This window comes from Enhydra lutris, unplaced genomic scaffold, assembly GCF_002288905.1.
Source record: "Enhydra lutris kenyoni isolate GAN:26980312 unplaced genomic scaffold, ASM228890v2 scaffoldscaffold1, whole genome shotgun sequence".
Classification (NCBI taxonomy): Eukaryota; Metazoa; Chordata; class Mammalia; order Carnivora; family Mustelidae; genus Enhydra; species Enhydra lutris.
The window spans coordinates 83455821-83474421 of NW_019154085.1; the positions used below are offsets into that span (position 1 = coordinate 83455821).

Genomic DNA, 18601 nt, shown 5'->3' on the forward strand with positions numbered 1-18601 from the left:
TTACCTTGCTGGACTGCGCAGCTCTGGAGGACTTTATGGGGAAAAACATCTTTCCTTTCCTTTCCTTTCCTTCCCTTTCCTTCCCTTCCTCTCCCTCTTCCTCTTTTTCTTTTTCTCTTTCTTTTTCTCTCTTTCCCTTCCCTTCCTCCCCCCTGCATTCTCCTACGCCTTCCCTCCCCTCCCCTCCAGCAGTGGACCCCTAAGTCCTTTATCATCCTTTATAGGCCTTAGTGGTCAGAATTCTGTTTCTTGTACCAAATAAAAAATGTGAGTACAGGGCATTACCCTTTCTTCAGAACAACAGGGAAAGTATTTATCCTACTGAAGTTTGTTTTTTTTTTCCTTCCTAATGTCCATGTCTGTGTGATAGTCATAGTTTGTGAAGGTTGTATGAATACAAAGGGTTACATGAACATTTAAATTCTTGAGTGATTTGTATTTTGTACCTGGTCATTCTGTATTTTAAACTATTTTGCTGCCTAGAAATATTTTAAATTTCAGTTTTATTCTGCCCCAATAATACCTGCAGCTTCAGTATTCCTCCAGTATTTTCTCATTTTTAGAAATGAATGGTGTCTATTTCTCTTTTCATCAGACTTTTTATGATACATAAAGAATATATTCCAGTGATATTTTTTACAAGGTGGGTTGTAATAGCTCCAGAATCTATTTCACTGTGTTAGTATTTTAATGGTTACTATGTCATGATTTAATGGTTTCCTTTTTTTGATATGCTAATAAAATACCTAAAACAATAATCAGGGTTAGAAAAGACATAATACATGAATATTAGAGGTGAGAGGAAACCGTAAACAACCCTTTTAAGAGGGGGGAGATGGAAGAAAGGGAATTTTTGACAGGTTGTGGCATGCTCTGCAGACTTCTTAGGGAAAAAGGAGCCTGTCTTCTTTCCTTCATGCCCATACCACTCCGCTGAATCATTTATTTATAGGGTCGGCCAAACAGGCTTGGTGTACTCCTAGGGGGTTTTCTGCCCCTAGCTTTTTTTGCAGCTGCATTAAACTTCTATATAGCAAAGTCTTACAAAACTAGAAAGAGAAGGAAAAAAAAAAAAAACAACTAGAAAGAGATTGTAAATGCAAATTTGAATCACCTAGATAATTAGTTAAAAGTCCTGGTCTTATTAGTTGTTCAGTTTTTATAGAGAGAACTAGAAGCCCTTCCCTTAAGTACAAGCAGGTGATATGGTACAGAATGAGGATTGGAAGAAAAACCATATTAAGTAGACTGAATTAGAGTTTGCCCTGTTCACATTCAACAATGCAGGGACAGATAACTGTATATTGATACTGCTTCACCTGATAGATAGATGAAGTTCTTATGAGGTTGATGAGAGTTGTTTTTGATCCCTACTGATTTCTGTTAAGTTTTGTTTCCTGGCACTCTTTTACGGTTAACAGCAACCCTAATTGTTCTCTGGATTAATGTTATTATTTTACTTCCCCTATTCAACCTAAACTATTTCTTTCATCTTCCAGGCATTTGAACACTTACAACAATTAGAATTAATAAGGCCTGTGGAAAGGACTTCGGTAAATACACAGAGAGAGTACCAGCTGATGAAACTACTTTTGGATAATACTCAAATTATGAATGCTTTGCAGAAATACCCCAACTGTCCTACAGATGTTAGGCAGTGGGCAACATCCTCACTAAGCTGGTTATGAATATAACCGGTGGCTTCAGTTACAAAGTTTCAGGCAATCTTCTGTAAGGAACTCAAAGCCTATTGTCCTTTAACAAGATATGTTACTACATTTTCTTATATTTATAAACATGTATTTTTGTATTTATGGGAGACTGTTACACATGTAGTGTCTTGGCTGTGTCTTGCCTTTGAATCATGAGCAGTTACATGATTTATAATTTCAGTGATTTTAGATTATGTTGTAAGTAGCAGTTCAAAGAAATAAATGTGACTGTTTTAGGGAGTGAACCATATGCTTATTTAACACTTGTCAAGTACTTATGCGGTATATTTGAAGAGTTCATTTCAACCCAGCAGCCAAGTGTTTTTACAAATCTTCAAGCAGTAAAGAAACAGTGGTAAGAGTTGAGGTGTACTGAGCAATCTTTTGTTCTACTGGGAGGTTCCACATTTTTTTTGTTTTGTTTTTTTCTATCCATGGAGATTCTGGATTCTATCCCGGACCCAGGTCTTTTAGTTCAGGAGACTGACCATTTTGGCCAGAAGATAGTTCACACGGAAGAAAAAGGTGAAAAGTTTGAATATGAATTTCTTCCAGGCTTCTCAAAAGGTGGTACTTAATCTTATCACATATAGAAGAATCCCTTGTAGAATTTTTTAAAAGGCAAATTCTTTCCATTTCATTAAAGATTTCATGAAATGATGTTTTTTTTATTTATTTATTTATTTTTTTAAAAGGCAAATTCTTGGGCCTGTCATAGGCCCAAAGGATCAGAATTTGTCTTTTTTAACAGGGACTTTAGGAAATGCCTGGAAAAACATTCCCGCAATTAATGGTAAGTGTTTGGCACTATTGACTAAACTTGTATCAAAAAGTAAATCCCTAAAGGCAATGTAGAAATGCTCACCTTATAAATTTAGGAGTCCGGGAACTATTTCAGGTACCTATTTAAAATGAAATTTAATAAGCAGTTGCTAAGTTGTTAGTGACTTCCATTTATTTAAGAACATTTGATTGCATAATGTTTTCAAAAGACAGTCCCTGTCCTTGTGTATTTCATAATCCTTTTAACAAGTGCCCTGTGATATTCAGGGACTGTTATTTACAGTTGAGAAAAAACTGACATACTAGTGGCAGTGTTCGGAATCACACAGGTAGAGAATGATTGACACACTCTGGAATTCAACTCAGGTTTGACTGACACCAAAGCCCCACTGTCCAGAGTTTAAATTCCTTAACAGGTTCTTGCCGTACTTTTTTTTTTTTTTAAAGTATGCTCTAAGAAATTATTTACCAGGTTTTTCAAGAAGTGTCAGGTATAGAATGGACTATAATATTTCTGTGTGTAAAAAGTAGCTCTTCAGTTCAACCTATTTTTTTGCAGATGTAGCTGTTCTTTCCCTGCCTTCTAAGTCTTCAGATCACTGTCATTTACTTTTCAGCAGTGTTTCAGTAAAGGTAAGGCTTGCATTCTGGTTCTATGCAATAATCTACAGATTTTAGGGGATATTTTGCCAAAATACTTAGCATGGTAGCATCACTATTACTGGAAGCAAGGATTTTACACATGAGCTTAAGTTTTCTCTCTAAAAAAGTTTCTGAGCCATTTTAAGGAAGTATTATCTGTTTTAAATGCACTCACTGTGAAAGCATCTAAAGAACTTGATTTCAGGATTGCAATTCACTAGCCTAAGATTGCCACTAAAAGGCTGAAAGCTCTCATCTGCCTTCCTGGTTACAGAAGACCTGCAGAAGATCCATCAACACCCAGTATACAGATTGTAAGACTATAAGTAGCAGGGTGGGTTTTCATTTTCATTGAAGCAATTCTTAAATTAGAAAAAAGGTTAGCAAAACAGAGTGTTAGAGGCTTCTGTGCAGTTTTGACTCATGTGACCCTTCCAAGTACCTTATCCAAAACAGGATCTTCTTCTCTAGTTCATGTGCATGTGCATGTGAATGGCTCTGAGGAATTAAAACTTGCTGGTCCAAACATACAGTATCTTAATGCTATGTATGTTGAGTATATACTATGTATTAACTTCCCAAAGAATCCATTTTGCAGAACATGCTGTGGAAAGCAATTTCAGTCTTTCAGTGTAGATTCACTGCATATTCCACCACAGTTTTCATTTTCACGAGGTTTAGAAGCCAATGCAGGTTCTTTTAAACCACTGTTACTTAAGCGTTGTTTCTTTCCTTCACCTTTACCTTAAAATATATTGAGAATCCCATTGGTGTGAACTGTAACACAGCTCCCACCGTGGGGCTTTCCATCCCCTCTTTTAAAAGCCCGAGGATAAACAAAAGCCTTGGCAACATTAAAAATATAAATGAAAGCTAGCTTCCTTGACAATTGCGCTTACTGATCACCCTAAGTGAAAATACCAGAATTCTTCCATTGAGTTAGTAAATTAGTTAACATCCTTAGGAAGTGTGGTTTGTATCTTTGATGACTATTTCCTAAGCCACATCTTTCTATTTCCATATGAAAAGAAGGTAACTAATGCCTGCTAGCCTCTGGTTTCCTAAAACTGGCAAGACTAACATACATACTTTGTGAATAGTCTTGGGTAGTAAAGGGGGGAAACGTCAACCCTTTACAAACTTTCACCACTATCCCCATTCTTCCATATCTCAAGGTGTGAGCCTCACCATAAATGACAAAGCTACTGTTCCCCTCTTGAAGGAAAATGTATAGCTAAAGAAAAACTGCATAAGCAAATCATATACCATATTCATTTTTTTATTTAACTCGAGGATGGAATGGGGATAGCATACATTTTATTGTACAATATTTAACAATCACTTACTCAAGGTGGAGTTTTAGGGGCTTTTTTTTTTTTTTTTTAAGCTTTTTGTTAAATACTTGCAGAAAAAAATAGCAAGTACAATTTGACAGTAGTACAACAACCTGTGCCCAAAACACTGACAAGAATTACAGAGTAAAGCTAAAATAATTGCTTACCAATATTTTGAGAGGTAACAAATAGGATATGGATTGAGACTGCGTAAAAAATGTACTGCTGGTTGAATATCTGAGGTAAATGATGTTCAATCAAGATGCTACTTGTATCATTTTACCCATAAATCAGTAAATAATTTTATGCACATTATACCAAATGTTTCTAAAAAGTAATTTTTTAAAAAGGTAAAAAAGAGAAACTGGAAAATATTTGTGGAGAAGCATTTTTTGTTTTTTAAATAGTAAGTTTAATTCCACTTAAACTTATCATCTGGCCAGGGTATTTTTTCCCCTACCTGCCTGCATTTTACTTAAATGTAGTTATTACTTAGGATTGAGGAAAGGAGGAAGAAAAAGGTTCTTTTTAAATTTTATGTATATAATTCTCTTTTTAAATTCCAAACTTGTTGGGTTTTTCTCCTGATTATATTTTCAAAACATCACCATGAAAGATAGTGCAAGTTCATGGGACCAACAATTTTGAGGCACAGTCTCTGTTCTGGAATTCACAAGGTACCTGTAATAAACATTCAAACAAGAGTCACACTTCACATGCTAAAAACTTCCTAGCATCTAAAATACATACAAGAGCTGTGCAGGGCAAAGACTTCGAATAAAGCCAAACACTGGTTAATCCATCAGTCCTATGGCAGTTGATCATAAAGCATTCCTTACATGGAGATTTGGGCAAGGTAAAGAGTGGAAGTTAGAGCAGCAGTTCTGATGGGTATCAGAAAGGCAAAATACAAGACGAATCATAAGGAGCACCATACACATGAGGAAAAAATTATTGGGGTCTCAGTTCACCCCCAAACAAAGAAGTCATCGTTTTTCTCATTCTTTGATCTTTCTTTTTTCAGTATCCCTAGCTCAAACTTTTTGTAAGCTTGCCCACTCTATGCTGACTGTAAACCAAACATGAAAATGCCCTGCAAATGAAAGTTTTAACAAGATTAGGTATCAGGACAGGTAGTCATTGGAACATTCTTATTTTACTGCTTATAAAAAGTGTTTTTCTATTAATATAGTTTTCAAAAGGATACAAGTCTTAAAGTTGGTTAGCTAGAGTTAAGTACAATACCCAGGATGTCTAAAAATTTTTTCTAACATGAAGAGAAAACTATCTTGAATAACTGATCTTATAAAATTTATCACTAGTGCTCACATAAGCCAAACATTCATCATAATACTCCTTGTTTTTGTTTTGATTTTTTTCTTACTTTTAAAAATGAGATTAAATGTTTAGAACAGGTAGAACTTAGTCTTTGGGAGATTGACAATTTCCATGTGTGAACATTGTCAGTTTCTCATCTTGATTAGTTTCAAAGTGGAAGTTAAACCAAATCAATTGAGATGTCAGGTCCTTTTTGAAATAAAGAGGTGAACTCAACATTGAAAAGGGAATTCTTAGGAATACAGTGAAAACTTGGGTACATATGAGACCCAAGAGCACAAAGTTCTGCATGGTGTGTGGCACACAGACAACAATGCTGTTACTCTTCTTTCCTCCCTGCTTTAGAGTCTGTTGACCTATGCATTATTTATAAATTATATAATTTATTATTCCCAGAGATTAAGTGCACATTATATGTAAAATGTAGTGTACTGTGTGGTTAAATAGCCATTTGAAGATAATACATTCACAGTGAGCTCCTGATAGTGACATGTAAAAAATTCTTTTATAAAATCAATGTATGGATTTTAAAATGACCTGACTAAAGTACATAGTGTAATACTGGCTATTTATTGGTCAGTAATCTAGAAATTCAGGAAATTACTGTTTTACTTTGGCCTATATAAATTTGAGGAACAATCCAATTATATTCTGATGCAATATTGTTTTGAAAAGCACTTTGGCACCTACCTACCATCAATTCCACTTTCTTATCAAGGATAAGGCATGAACTATCCTAAAAATCATAGTTGTTTCTGAAAGCAATTTGCGGGAGGAGGCTAGGCTATATTACCTATATCAACATCGGTTACCTCTAAATGTCATTGCATATTTTAAGTTTAACTTGTTATCCCTGATTTGTTTTAAAGCAGTAACATCTGAGATCTGTGCTTAAAATTTAAAACCTCTATCCTAGGATAATTCTTTACATATCACAGACATCAAATATTACTCTGACAAGATGGCACCAAGCAGAAATATAGTGATAAAGTTACAAGTCTCAAAGCAGAGAATGAGGAATTCTGGATAATGACACTTCCTGAGGTGATCCTTAAACAGTGATTAAGAATGTCCCACACACTGTTTGGTGAAAAGAAATACACTACAATTTTACATATATAAATAGGAAAAAAAAATCTATTTTAAAAGAATAAAAATGAAGAGCTTTCCAGTGTCATAGCTCACTTTAAAAAATTTAAATCATGCTTTAAATTTTCAAATATTCCCCAAACACAGCACACCTTAAAAAAAAAAAATACTTAAATAAGTATGCAATAATTTGGGAACTGGATAGAAGATGAAGCTCTAAAACGTGGGAAGAAGGGGAAAATGACATCTTTTTTTCATTGCAAAAAACAGCACTTTTTTTCCTTAAATTACAAGCTAGCACAAAAAAAGCTAAAACACTGCTTTATGAATGGCCACTTAGTGTTGGCGCTAAGCATAGCTTACCTTTTTTTCTTAAATAACACAGTGAATTTGTAATACCTTGTTACAAAACATGGATCAATTTATTATTCAATTTTTGTTAGTGTTTTCAATTTTATAATTTAGCAACCGTGGAACTGAGGTATACCTTGTTGAGGGAGGTTAAAGTAATGCTTGGAAGCCTCTTTACTGTACCCCACTTTGATGACTTTATGTACACAGAACAGCAGCACACTAAACATTCACAAGCTGTGTCATATTGGCATTACAATAGTCATTTATAGAAACACAACAGCAAATGCAATAAAAACAAGTTACCCTTTTTAAAATCTGAAATGAAAAGTTTTTGATTTAAAAAAAAATAGCAGTAGTTCATTTAAGGAATTAGTGTCTTCTGACAGACATTAAGAAATCTGATGTCAGTTTTCAAACACTTGATTAGCCAGGTCCAAAAGATCCTTGATTTGGAGAGGGCTACGTTCTTCATGTACACTTTTTCAAAAGTTTCTTTATAGAGTCTGCAGCTTTTCCAAGTCTCATGTCCTTCACGTCTCTTCTGCAGGCAATGCCATAAGTCTCCCAGAGCCACATTTTTAAACGTGAGGGTCGTCTTTTTGACATGTCCAGGAGACCTCCTACTCATTTCTCACAGAAAATTAACTGTAAGCAGTTTCATTAGCTTAGCAGCTCCAGCTCAGAGTCCTGTTTCACACTGTGTACACATGGTGCAACCATCATAGACTAGATTCTTTGGGAGGAAAGTCAACGTTTGTCACCATTGTGACCACTGTTACAATGTCCTCTGTGGTAATGATATTTGTTAGTCTTTGCATCTGAGTGATTCTTTCACCTACACATCCAGCTGATAACCTGGCTTCTGCATCATGATCCCAGCATTCTTCTATTGTTTCACAGAGCATTGCCATTCCCTAAAAAGGAAAAACATACTCAAACACCACAGCCGATTTTGTTTTCTATTAGGAAACAATAAAATGTCCATAAAGAAACTGGTATGTGAGAGTCAAGTTCCAAGATTAGCCAAGTTAGATGTTATATGTCAGCATTCACTTATGAATATCTATTGTATGTAGGAAATGGAAGAAAAGCACTAAGAAAAATCAGAATTCCTACAGCTTCCAAACTTCTGCGACTGTCATAGGAGGTAGTAAAATTTTTTTAATTCCCCAAATCCCCATATAAACCAGGTCAGTTCAATGCTAACCCTTGATCTGGACTCAAAGCCAAAGCTAAATTTGTTTTTTAACCAGTTTTTATTGTTTTCTTAGTTAATATCAGCATTTCTGTCTTGCAGTTAAATAAATAAAAAAAAAAAGGGTTAGAAAAGCATCCTTGAGATTCTCTACCTGGTTTTAATCCATGTTTCCAGTTATATTTGGACCAAAATAACCACGGCAATAGTGTTCCATTCTTCACTTACCTAAGTCTCTAGTTTTAAGAGCATTCCTAAGAACCTCAACAAATTCCAATCCCAAATCAAAAACACGGAGAGCAGAAAACTGCTTTACTTTAAAAATAGCATCTTATGGGAAGCTGGTGATCATCAAAGTTACCCACCTATCCACATGCTCAGAGCCAGGTACTCCTTTCCCTGGGAAGATTTCCAAACAAGACAAACACAAGACCATAGTACTGTCAGCCCCTTACGTTTTATGACTTCACCATCTTCCCTTAAAACCCTAAGTTTTTTTTTTTTTAAGATTTTATTTATTTATTTGACAGACATAAATCACAAGTAGGGAGAAAGGCAGGCAAAGAGAGAGAGGAGGAAGCAGGCTCTCCACTGAGCAGAGCACCCGATGCGGGGTTTGATCCCAAGACCCTGAGATGATGACCTGAGCCAAAAGCAGAGGCTTTAACCCACTGAGCCACCCAGGCGCCCCTAGCCCTAAAATTCTATTGTTTATAGAACTCTAGACAGAATATCCTGTATGAAGGTAACCTCTCCAGAAAAACCGTCCCAGAAGAGAAGTGTGCAGAGATAGAAATCATTCCTCTGAAAAGCATTTTATTGGAATTTCAAATGAAAAGCTAACTGTAACTTACAGCATGTTTCTGCCAATAATCTCTTAAAACAGGCCTCTTTTTTTTATGCACAACAACTTCCTGCATGTCTTCAAGAGATGGATGCTGGCCAATTTCCTCCTCGAATGGCAACATGTATTCATCTACAGGTCCTGTAATGGGTGAGGGGGGAAACAAAACCATTTTAATTCAAATCTTCCTGACTTCCAAACTGGAACAACCCTTCTGAAATATACTCTGTATCACCTTTTCCCAACTGTTAAATGCTATATAATGACAGGAGAAAAACACTCTCTCAACTACTTCTACCACAGTATGACCCAAATGCTAATTTAAGAGAAATCAAAAACTCTACAATTTGGCACATAAGCCTGCTAAGTTTGCGCAAGGAGCTTTCTCATCTGCTGTATGAGAACTGCCTATCTCCATACATAGATAGGACCACAGGGAATCAACAATATTTGCAAATCCAGGCTATAATATCCCTTTAAGTACTTCCCACAATTCATATCAGACTGTAAACAGTGGTGATTCTATCTGACGATTTGGGGGTTAGTCTCTTACAACCATCTTTATCCTGAGACACATCTTTACCCTCTACATGCTCTGCATGAGGAATTACATACCTCAGAGTTACACCTCCTTGCCCTCACAAAAGCTGCCAAAAATAGTCTTAAAAAAATCACAAGCATACTCCATACAGGGTTCCCAATAAGCCTTCAGAATGTGCCTTCACAGACAAAACTTATTCACCAAAATAAATGGTTCCTTTTTTCTTAGGCATACTCAAATAGGAAAATGCAGTTATGAGTTAATACTAATACTTAATAAGCACTTACCCTGACTAGGAACTTTACATACATTATTTCCTTCCATTTTACACCTCCACAGAATGAAGGTGACATTACCTCTATTTTACAGATAGGAAAGAAGCTCAGAAAAGTTGCATAATTTGCACAAGGGCATACAGTTGTTAAGTGGTAGAGTTGGAATTTGAATCCATCTCTGCCGCTGAAGTCCGTGTTTTCGATCACTGTATGGTCTCCCCTTGACAGAAACCACTCACTAGAGACCGATTTCATACAAAGGGCCTGTATACAGACCTAAACCTTGCACAGATACTCCTACTCCTGGATGGGATATAAATTATAAATAATGAGTCATGAAGGAGGACACGTAACTCTACCCTTTCTAAATGGAAGAATCCTTGATGGCCTGGATAGTCCATCTCTGCTTTAGCACTTCCAGTGACATTCTAAAGTGTCTGTTCAGCTCCTCCTACTCAAAACTGCTCAGCAGCAATGGCACTGACTATGAGCCTGCAAGAAATTTAAGTATCAGGCCCCAACCCAGACCTACTGAGTCAGAATATGAACTTTATCAGGAGTTTAGTACACATTAAAGTGTGAGAGTCACTGAACTTTGCCATCAACAAATTTTAAAGTACTCACTTTAGCAATGTTCACACTGTCCCCTCCTGCCCCAATTTCTGACTTAAGGGTCTGAAATTCCCGACTCTGCAAGTACTTCACAGCACATGGAAAGCATTTTAGAAATACCAGTACCTGTCCTTTTCACTTTTCATAAAAACTTCCCTGATAACCACTCTACTGCAAATGCAAAAATGCAAAACAAAGAATTTTTCACTCCTCTCAACTCCCATAACCCTCTCAATATTCTTCAGGTATTATACTCGTCCAGAATAACTTACTGAATATCTAATACTAATGAATACTACACACAGAACTAGACAATTCACACTAACCTTAATCTAGAGTCAATTGTCCAGGATGTATTTTTTTTTTAATTATATGTCTTGTAATTGATTTATCTTTCCTGAGTTTTTTTTTTTTTTTTAAAGATTTTGTTTATTCATTTGAGAGAGAGAGAGAGATCACAAGTAGGCAGAAAGGCAGAGAGAAGGGGAAGCAGGCTCCCTGCCGAGTAGAGAGCCCCATGTGGGGCTTGATCCCAGGACCCTGAGATCATGACCTGAGCCGAAGGTAGAGGCTTTAACCCACTGAGCCACCCAGGTGCCCCCCAGGATGTATTTTATCCCTGTAATTAAACTATACATTGCTTAAGGGCAGGGTCTTGTATATATCCCCACGACACCATATCCAGTGGTTGGTTCTGGAGAGTTCATATTATGAAAGTTTTTATAAAATGCATTTTCCTATAACATCTGCCATCTGACCTATTTCTGCTTCCATAAATGCACATAATGTACTTCATCTTCCACTTTGAGCCAAACTACACTAGAATTAAACCAAACTGCTTCAGACTTTCTTGGGTCTGGATCCACCCCATGCCAGACTCCCAATCTTAGAAGAATGAATGGCTGTCCATTCCTGACCACTCTCTACTAAACTCCTTTTAAAACCATAGTACCCCAAATCAAATTTCACGTACCAGAGGTAGTCTGTCCTACACTGAGACACCATTACAGTACTCAGAAAACAAAGTATTCTTATAAATACATGTTAAGTTGGCTTAAATATACTAAATCTTCTAAGGTCTTTTCACAATCTGCAGGAAGTTTTTAGGTAATTGTAAATTTTTTAAAAAAAGGATCGAGCTAATTTACATTTGTCGAAATGTCTGCTTTATATTTTTCACGTCCAAAAAAAGTGCTGTAACACAAGTGAAGAGAATGGAGACCTTCTGAGAAGCACTGAAGACAGTACCTAGCACACTATAATTTTGTTAACACCAGGAACAGTATACAAGCTTATAATCAATCGATCCGTGCAAATATTTGTAGGACTTAAACAAGGACTTACATAACAAAAACAAAGAATAAGAATCCTTTAGAACCAAGGTGTGAGAGAATATAACTAGCATTCATAATAACCTCTACATCAGCTCAGACTTTTAAGGCATTGAGGAGGCAGAATTTAACCTGTGGTATATCCAAAGGCATGCTCCATTTTGTGTCATGGAGGATGGACTGTAAATTCAGTCTGGTTAAGTGTATGTTGACATCATGGGAGTGATGAACAGACTCAGCCTTGAGTGTCCTGGGAGGGAAAATCCCCCAATCCTTCATTTACCTCCTCTGGCCAAAAGAGTTGACTTTTGCAACCTGGGGGCAGGCAGGACCTGCAGGACCCACAAAGTAGCAGCCATATCCCTACATCTGGATCAGAGTTTCAAATCTTGGTCTCACCATTTACCACCCTGAAGCTAATATTAGCAATCTGCTCAATTTCTACTACTTAAAATTTGAGCTTCAAATTGCTCCTATATGAAACTAATAACTACCTCCAAAGGAGTCTTAGGAAATCAGCTAACGGTATGTGAAGTGCCTAGCACAGAACACCTGGCAGTGGTAAAGGTGCCCATACCTTCCCTCTCCAGCCTGCCCCTATCCCTTGCCTCCTGAATTCTCTTTAAGCCACTACCTCTTGGAGTCTACTTAAAAAAATTTTGTACTTTGAAATATTACCTTTTAAGTGTAATCATCCCTTTTCATGTATGTGTAGTAGGCAATAGGCATTATCTTTTTTAAAAAAATATTTTTTCCCTTACCATCTGCAGCAGTACAGCGAGAAGCCAGTTCCCACAGGACTAATCCCATGGCGTACATATCTATCCTCAAAAATGCATCCCTTTGGAAGTTTATAGCACCCTCTAATACCTCTGGAGCCATATACCTCCGGGTACCAACCTGAAAAAGATATGAAAGCAAACAATACTCATTCATTAACTTTATGAACATTTTAAGATTTTGTAAAAAGAATCAAAACCAAGTATGTTCTGCTGTCATATCAGGTAAGGTAACTAAATTATGACCACCAGACTACAGAGTCAAGGAGCATTGCATTCAAGTAATAACAGCCAAGACACTGGGAATGGGAAGTTTCCATCAGCAGGGACTTCTTAAAAAGAGTACTATGCAGCTCTTAAAAAACATGAGGTAAATCTGGACTTAGACGGAAAAATTTCCAAAAACACTGTACAGCAAGGAACAAAGCAGTATATATACTGAGATCCCTTTTGGGTATACTCAATAAATATACCAGCAGACACAGTGCTGGCGTTGGCTTAGAATTTTTCCCCCTTCTGGAAGTAATCCTAAAAACGATGGTGGTTTTGTTAGAGATAAGGACAAGAAAACTGTATTTCTCAATTGTACCTTTACATCCTGTTTGAAATGTGTCTTTAGGAAAAAAAAATACTCTTTTTTAAGGGTTTCTCTTTCTCTGTATTAACAAAAAAAATAGTAATATAAAACTTAAAAAGAATTAGCCCAGGAAAGAATGGATAAACTTTTAAAAGTTCTATTTCTACAAAGTCTACGTATTTATTTATTCATGAATTCTGTCTTGGCATTCTTTATTTCTGTCTCTAACAATTTGGTATTTCTTAGTATTGTAACTATGGTTACTAAGCTACTATAGCTAGCTTTGGTTGGTGCTTGACAATATTCATATATGAAAGCTTAAAAATTCTTAGAGGATAGCTGGGTGGATCACAGATTCAGTTTCTGGAGATCAAGGGAATGGCCAGATAATGGTATTCCAAAAAGCTCCATCCTTAGGTGAGTGATCTCTAGATTAGAAGGTAGACAACTATGTGAGAACACACATACAACAGAAATGTCTAGAAAAAAAGGAGTTGATCACTAAAACTCCAAAGCTCAAGTTTTTAATTCATTTAATAATGAAAACACTCTAAAGAAAGAAAGAAAGAAAAGTAGCTCTGCTTCTTTTGCTCCTTTAACTGTACTATAAGCAAGCATTTCTCAAAAGTTTACTTTTCAAAGAAAAAAAAAAGTTTACTTTTCCCCTAAAGACAAATGTATGCTATCCAAAGTACTTTTCTTATAAAGTGACAACTACCTTTCCTTAGTATAAAACGCCCTCTCTTTTATAATAAGATAAAAATCTTATTTTTCTCCAGGGTTCTTTATTTGCAATATATAAAGTGTACAATAACTTGAATTTTGAAATTTTCTGGTCCATGAAGTCTAAACTCAAGGATCCAGTGATGTAGGTAATTATTTTTACCTCGTCATGTGAGCTAATTGAGAGGGTAGTAAAAGACAGGAATAAGTCTCAAAATTTTTTCTTAAGAAAAGGGGGGAAGGGTTATGAGGTACCAGAGGATTAAACTGTCCCCCAATTTTAGTTTTATAATAATGACACAGTCAGCTCAGATGTTTGTCCCTAGGCTTCCTGCACTATCTCCCACCTCCCTCACAGACTCCACAAGACTGCCTTCATTCCCAAACACATACAGTGTCAACTTTTCTAGAACTTGGACTACTGACTACTGGTGTAAATTCTTATCCTCAGTCAATATTGCCAAAATTTGTTATGCTGTGGTTCTTTAATAACTATTCTTGGAGGTCATAGGATATGCTGGGAAAAATGAAAGCTTAGAACTAGATGACAAATAATTTCCATGATTTGAAAGATGAAGTAATAATCATGCCAACTTTGTAAGGAAATGTCACCTTTCAGGTCAAACTGGTTTTCTTAATAAAAAGATGATCTTGTAAGCATGAAAGCACCACCTTTCCCCGCCTCACAGTTTCTGAGAATAAAATGTATGGATCATGTTTTTCTCCTGTTTGGCTTTCTTAAAGATTCCCACTGTTCAGAGTTCTTCATACAGACCTTGACTAGATAGAATTAATTAGGCTCTTTGCTCAGGGCTTTGTAAGTGCTCTGAACTGGAGAGAATTCAAAAAAAAGCTGTAAAGTTGGTTAAAGAATTAATGAAGCACTAAAGACCATGAAGCAAGAAACTAATTGTTGCGTGGAAAAATCAAACAATAGATATTCTTTAATACATACTAACATGAATAGTAACTGTTCTGTCATTCCTCTTAGGATGATGAAAGAATTAACGAATTAAAACTACTGCATTATTACTAAGAACTCCCTAAGAATGAGGTCCATTTAAATGGATTAACTTGATTATTTTTAAAAATAGAATCCCATGACGTGTCTAGGTTGTTTTATGAACTGACTGATCTAAACCACTTGAGTTCCTAACAGTCCTTCACCACACATGAAAATGTCTTCCTCAGCAAATTTAACATACTACTTTTAAGAAAGTCATTTTATATTAAAGCTGATTTAATAACCATCACAGTAATTTTATATCAATTCAATCTAGATATGCCATTCTGAGAAAATATGGGACAAATTATTTTTCTTACATTTTGTAGTTACCATCCTTACCTGTCCATGGGTATCACCTGCAGACTTGCCAGCTTCAAATTTTAACGCCAACCCAAAGTCAGCAATGCAAGCTGTCAGATTGTTTTTCAACAGCACATTTTTACTTTTGATGTCCCTTGCAAATAGACAAAGTATTCAAATTAATTTTAAACAAGTTACTTTTAAAAGTTTTCAAGGAAAGTGGGAAAAGAGGAGAAAACACTATTAAAGTATGACAAACAGAAAAAAGGAGGGAGAAAAGGCTTGAAAAACAGGAGTAGAGTGACAAACTCTCCTATTCATAACATGGACAATAAGAAGGAAATTTCTCCATAAAGCAGTTTTATAAAGAGCTGCTATTCCAAAAATACTGTCTAGCCTACATGTTATCTATGTTATTCCTACCTACCAATCATAAAATTGCTGGTTTTTTGAGGTAAAATGAATATTTCAGAGTTTATACTTAGAAACGCCCCTTGCAACTGAGATTTAAGAAAGCAAACTAAAAGAATATTCAAATAAAATGAATTGGGGCCTTTTGCCTACTGGAAAAGGCCTACATACTATAACAAACAATCCCTTATTTTAGGGGTTCTGAGATTCATCAGCCTTGTTGTAGAAAAGCATCTCTAGGAATGTGTATCAGAAAATTTTCACCATAAACAAACTGCTCCAGCTAGATCCTGGTGTTCCAAAAAGAGTAACCATTTCAAAGCAATCAGATAACCTCTTTTATATACTAGCTTCAGCTAATTCACCCTAAAGATTACTACACTCCTAACTACATATACCTATGCCATGAGCAATAGTTAAATCTATGTGCACAGACATGGAGACCAAGAATGGGACAGAGGAGACACAGATAAACACCCACAAATGCTGCAAAAAACAATCAGTTTTAGCCTCAAAGGATTTTTAGGAACCCCACTGCTAATAACTTTTGGGGGTGCCAAAGAATTAATTCCATATAGGACTAGGTGAGGTGAACAAAAATTCAGGAAGAGATAGACTGTATGCAGGAAGGTGAGAAAATGGGAGCTTTTTCTGAGGTGGAATTCATTCAAGGGAGTTTGCAAAATTAAAAGCAGTGCCTCCCAGCAACCTAAAACACTGCAACTGGTGGCGCTCAATTAAGTATCTATTAAATGAATCCGCTTTTAAAGCAACCATCTTTTTTTAACTGAAGTATATAATGGACACACAATGTTACATTAAAAGTGTAAGACGTTGTGATTCAACAAGTCTATAGATTATGCCATGCTCACTCAAGTGTAGTTACTGTTACCATACAAAACCACTGATTATATTCCCTAATGGTGTACCTTTTATCACCATGACTTACTTATTCCATAAATGAAAGCTTTTATCCTACTACCCTTCACCCATTTAGTCCATATTCCCACTCACACTCTCACCCCCAACCCCTCCTCTGCCAACCATTAGTTTATTCTCTGTATTTATGGGTCTCTTTCTAAAGCAACTGTCTTTAAATTGAATACACAATGGCAAACTGATTCCAAGTTTAAAGGAACGAACATTTTCCCTTTTAAGGGAATGACAACTATTGGGGTTCAAGCCCAGTTATTCAAATGATGCCTCCCTCCAACTCAGCTCAAATAATGATCACATGGTCATTACAAACACAAAAAAAGATACTCAGAGTCTCTCCTCAATTACATCTTAAAATTATCACCAAAGTAAATCCATGTTTTGAGGCAAAACAAATTTCTTTTTCCTTTGAGATAGACAAAATACACTTTCACTCTTAACCATGTTTTCAGAAATGAGAAATTAAAACAGAGGTCATTACTTAAACTTTGCTAATGATATTAAATATATCTATTACCCAAAATACTTCCTGGCCAATCTCAAAGGTAATTTGAAAAACAAATAAAAATCAACTGCCTCTTCTAGCATGATTAGGTAATTGGGGGGAAAGCAAATTTTGCACAGTAGATTTAAAGTTTAAATACTAAATACTAAATTATTAGGGAAAACAATATAAATTTATTTCTACCTGTGAGATATGGCAGGTTTGTGGCCATCTTTTAGGCCAGGTATGTCCTCATGCAAATATGCCAATCCTCTAGCCATGGTTTCTGCAATATGACACAATTCATTCCAAGAGACCACATTAGCCTTAAGAAAGTCTGACAGTGAACCCTAAAGAAATGAAAGAAAAAGGGGGAAAAAACAACTTATGCTCTGGACAAAAGCTGTATGACATGGAGAACTTTCTTTTTACTTTTAAGAGATTATGGAAGGCAACATATCTTTACTTTTAGTGAACAATATTATAAAAAAAAAAAGGCAATCTTTCTGTAATGATTCAAGTTTCACATTAGTAAACATCTGACTAGAATAGAATACCCCTAATCTTTAAAGGTTTGCTAGAAGGCACAGTCAGTTTCCTCCTGTTTTGAAGGCAGGAGTTACAAAACAAAACAACCCACCATTTGAAAATCTAAAGTTCAGGAAAATATTTAAAAACTTAAAATATGCTGACTACAAATGTTAACACAAAATTAAGACATACAGCTGTCAGAATCTTCCTCTACAGATTACTGCTATTCTGGTCAACAATTTAGAGACGTTTAAGAGCCACCTATATCTAACAATGATGAAACTAATTGCCAAGGAGAACACAACTGCTTATTTCATTAACATGTATTTTCATACTAACTCTGAAAGCAGAAAACCTTTCTACTTTCAGAGGAGAAACAGCAGCTTTGTTCTGGTGATAATTATTCTATAGATGAGTGACAGATCAAAGATCAGATAAATCTCCTCACTCTAGTTCTGTCACTAGGCTATACTGACTGAAGAGTTTTAAAAACAAAATTCATCCTAAAAAATGGTCCAAATAATCAAGATGAATTGCGAATGGCAAATGAAAATGACTAAGCACCGGCTACACTGAAATAATTACCTGTAAGAGAGATAACTGCAGCACAAGAAATAAGGAACAAATGACTGGTTTTATGTAAGTAGAGGCTAAGGTGAAAGAGTTGCCGACTTTTCTCTTTTAATAAAATGAATTAATTTTTTTTTTTGAAGATTTTATTTATTTACTTGACAGAGATCACAAGTAGGCAGAGAGGCAGGCAGAGAGAGACGGGGGAAGTAGGCTTCCTGCTGAGCAGAGAGC

General features: G+C 35.9%; 2 protein-coding genes across 5 annotated transcripts in view; one reads left to right on the forward strand and one right to left on the reverse strand.

Moving 5' to 3' along the window:
• LOC111145952 (origin recognition complex subunit 4) overlaps nucleotides 1-3067 on the forward strand; it is a 96505-nt gene extending 93438 nt beyond the window's left edge. For 3 of the 4 annotated variants that reach the window (XM_022501284.1, XM_022501295.1, XM_022501276.1), the window contains one exon: nucleotides 1500-2312. In XM_022501284.1, coding sequence (XP_022356992.1) covers nucleotides 1500-1688 — 189 coding nt within the window. In that variant the 3' untranslated portion in view covers nucleotides 1689-2312. Of the gene's footprint in view, nucleotides 1-1499; nucleotides 2313-3054 lie in introns of those variants that run through there. The other variant, XM_022501303.1, reaches the window with a different exon arrangement.
• Nucleotides 3068-7043: 3976 nt separating this feature from the next.
• LOC111145945 (activin A receptor type 2A) overlaps nucleotides 7044-18601 on the reverse strand; it is an 82919-nt gene continuing 71361 nt past the window's right edge. The window contains exons 7-11 of the mRNA XM_022501264.1: nucleotides 17471-17616; nucleotides 15475-15589; nucleotides 12812-12950; nucleotides 9302-9432; nucleotides 7044-8166 (exon numbers count right to left, since the gene is read on the reverse strand). Of these exons, the coding sequence (XP_022356972.1) occupies nucleotides 7972-8166; nucleotides 9302-9432; nucleotides 12812-12950; nucleotides 15475-15589; nucleotides 17471-17616 (726 nt within the window). The 3' untranslated portion in view covers nucleotides 7044-7971. The remainder of the gene's footprint in view (nucleotides 8167-9301; nucleotides 9433-12811; nucleotides 12951-15474; nucleotides 15590-17470; nucleotides 17617-18601) is intronic.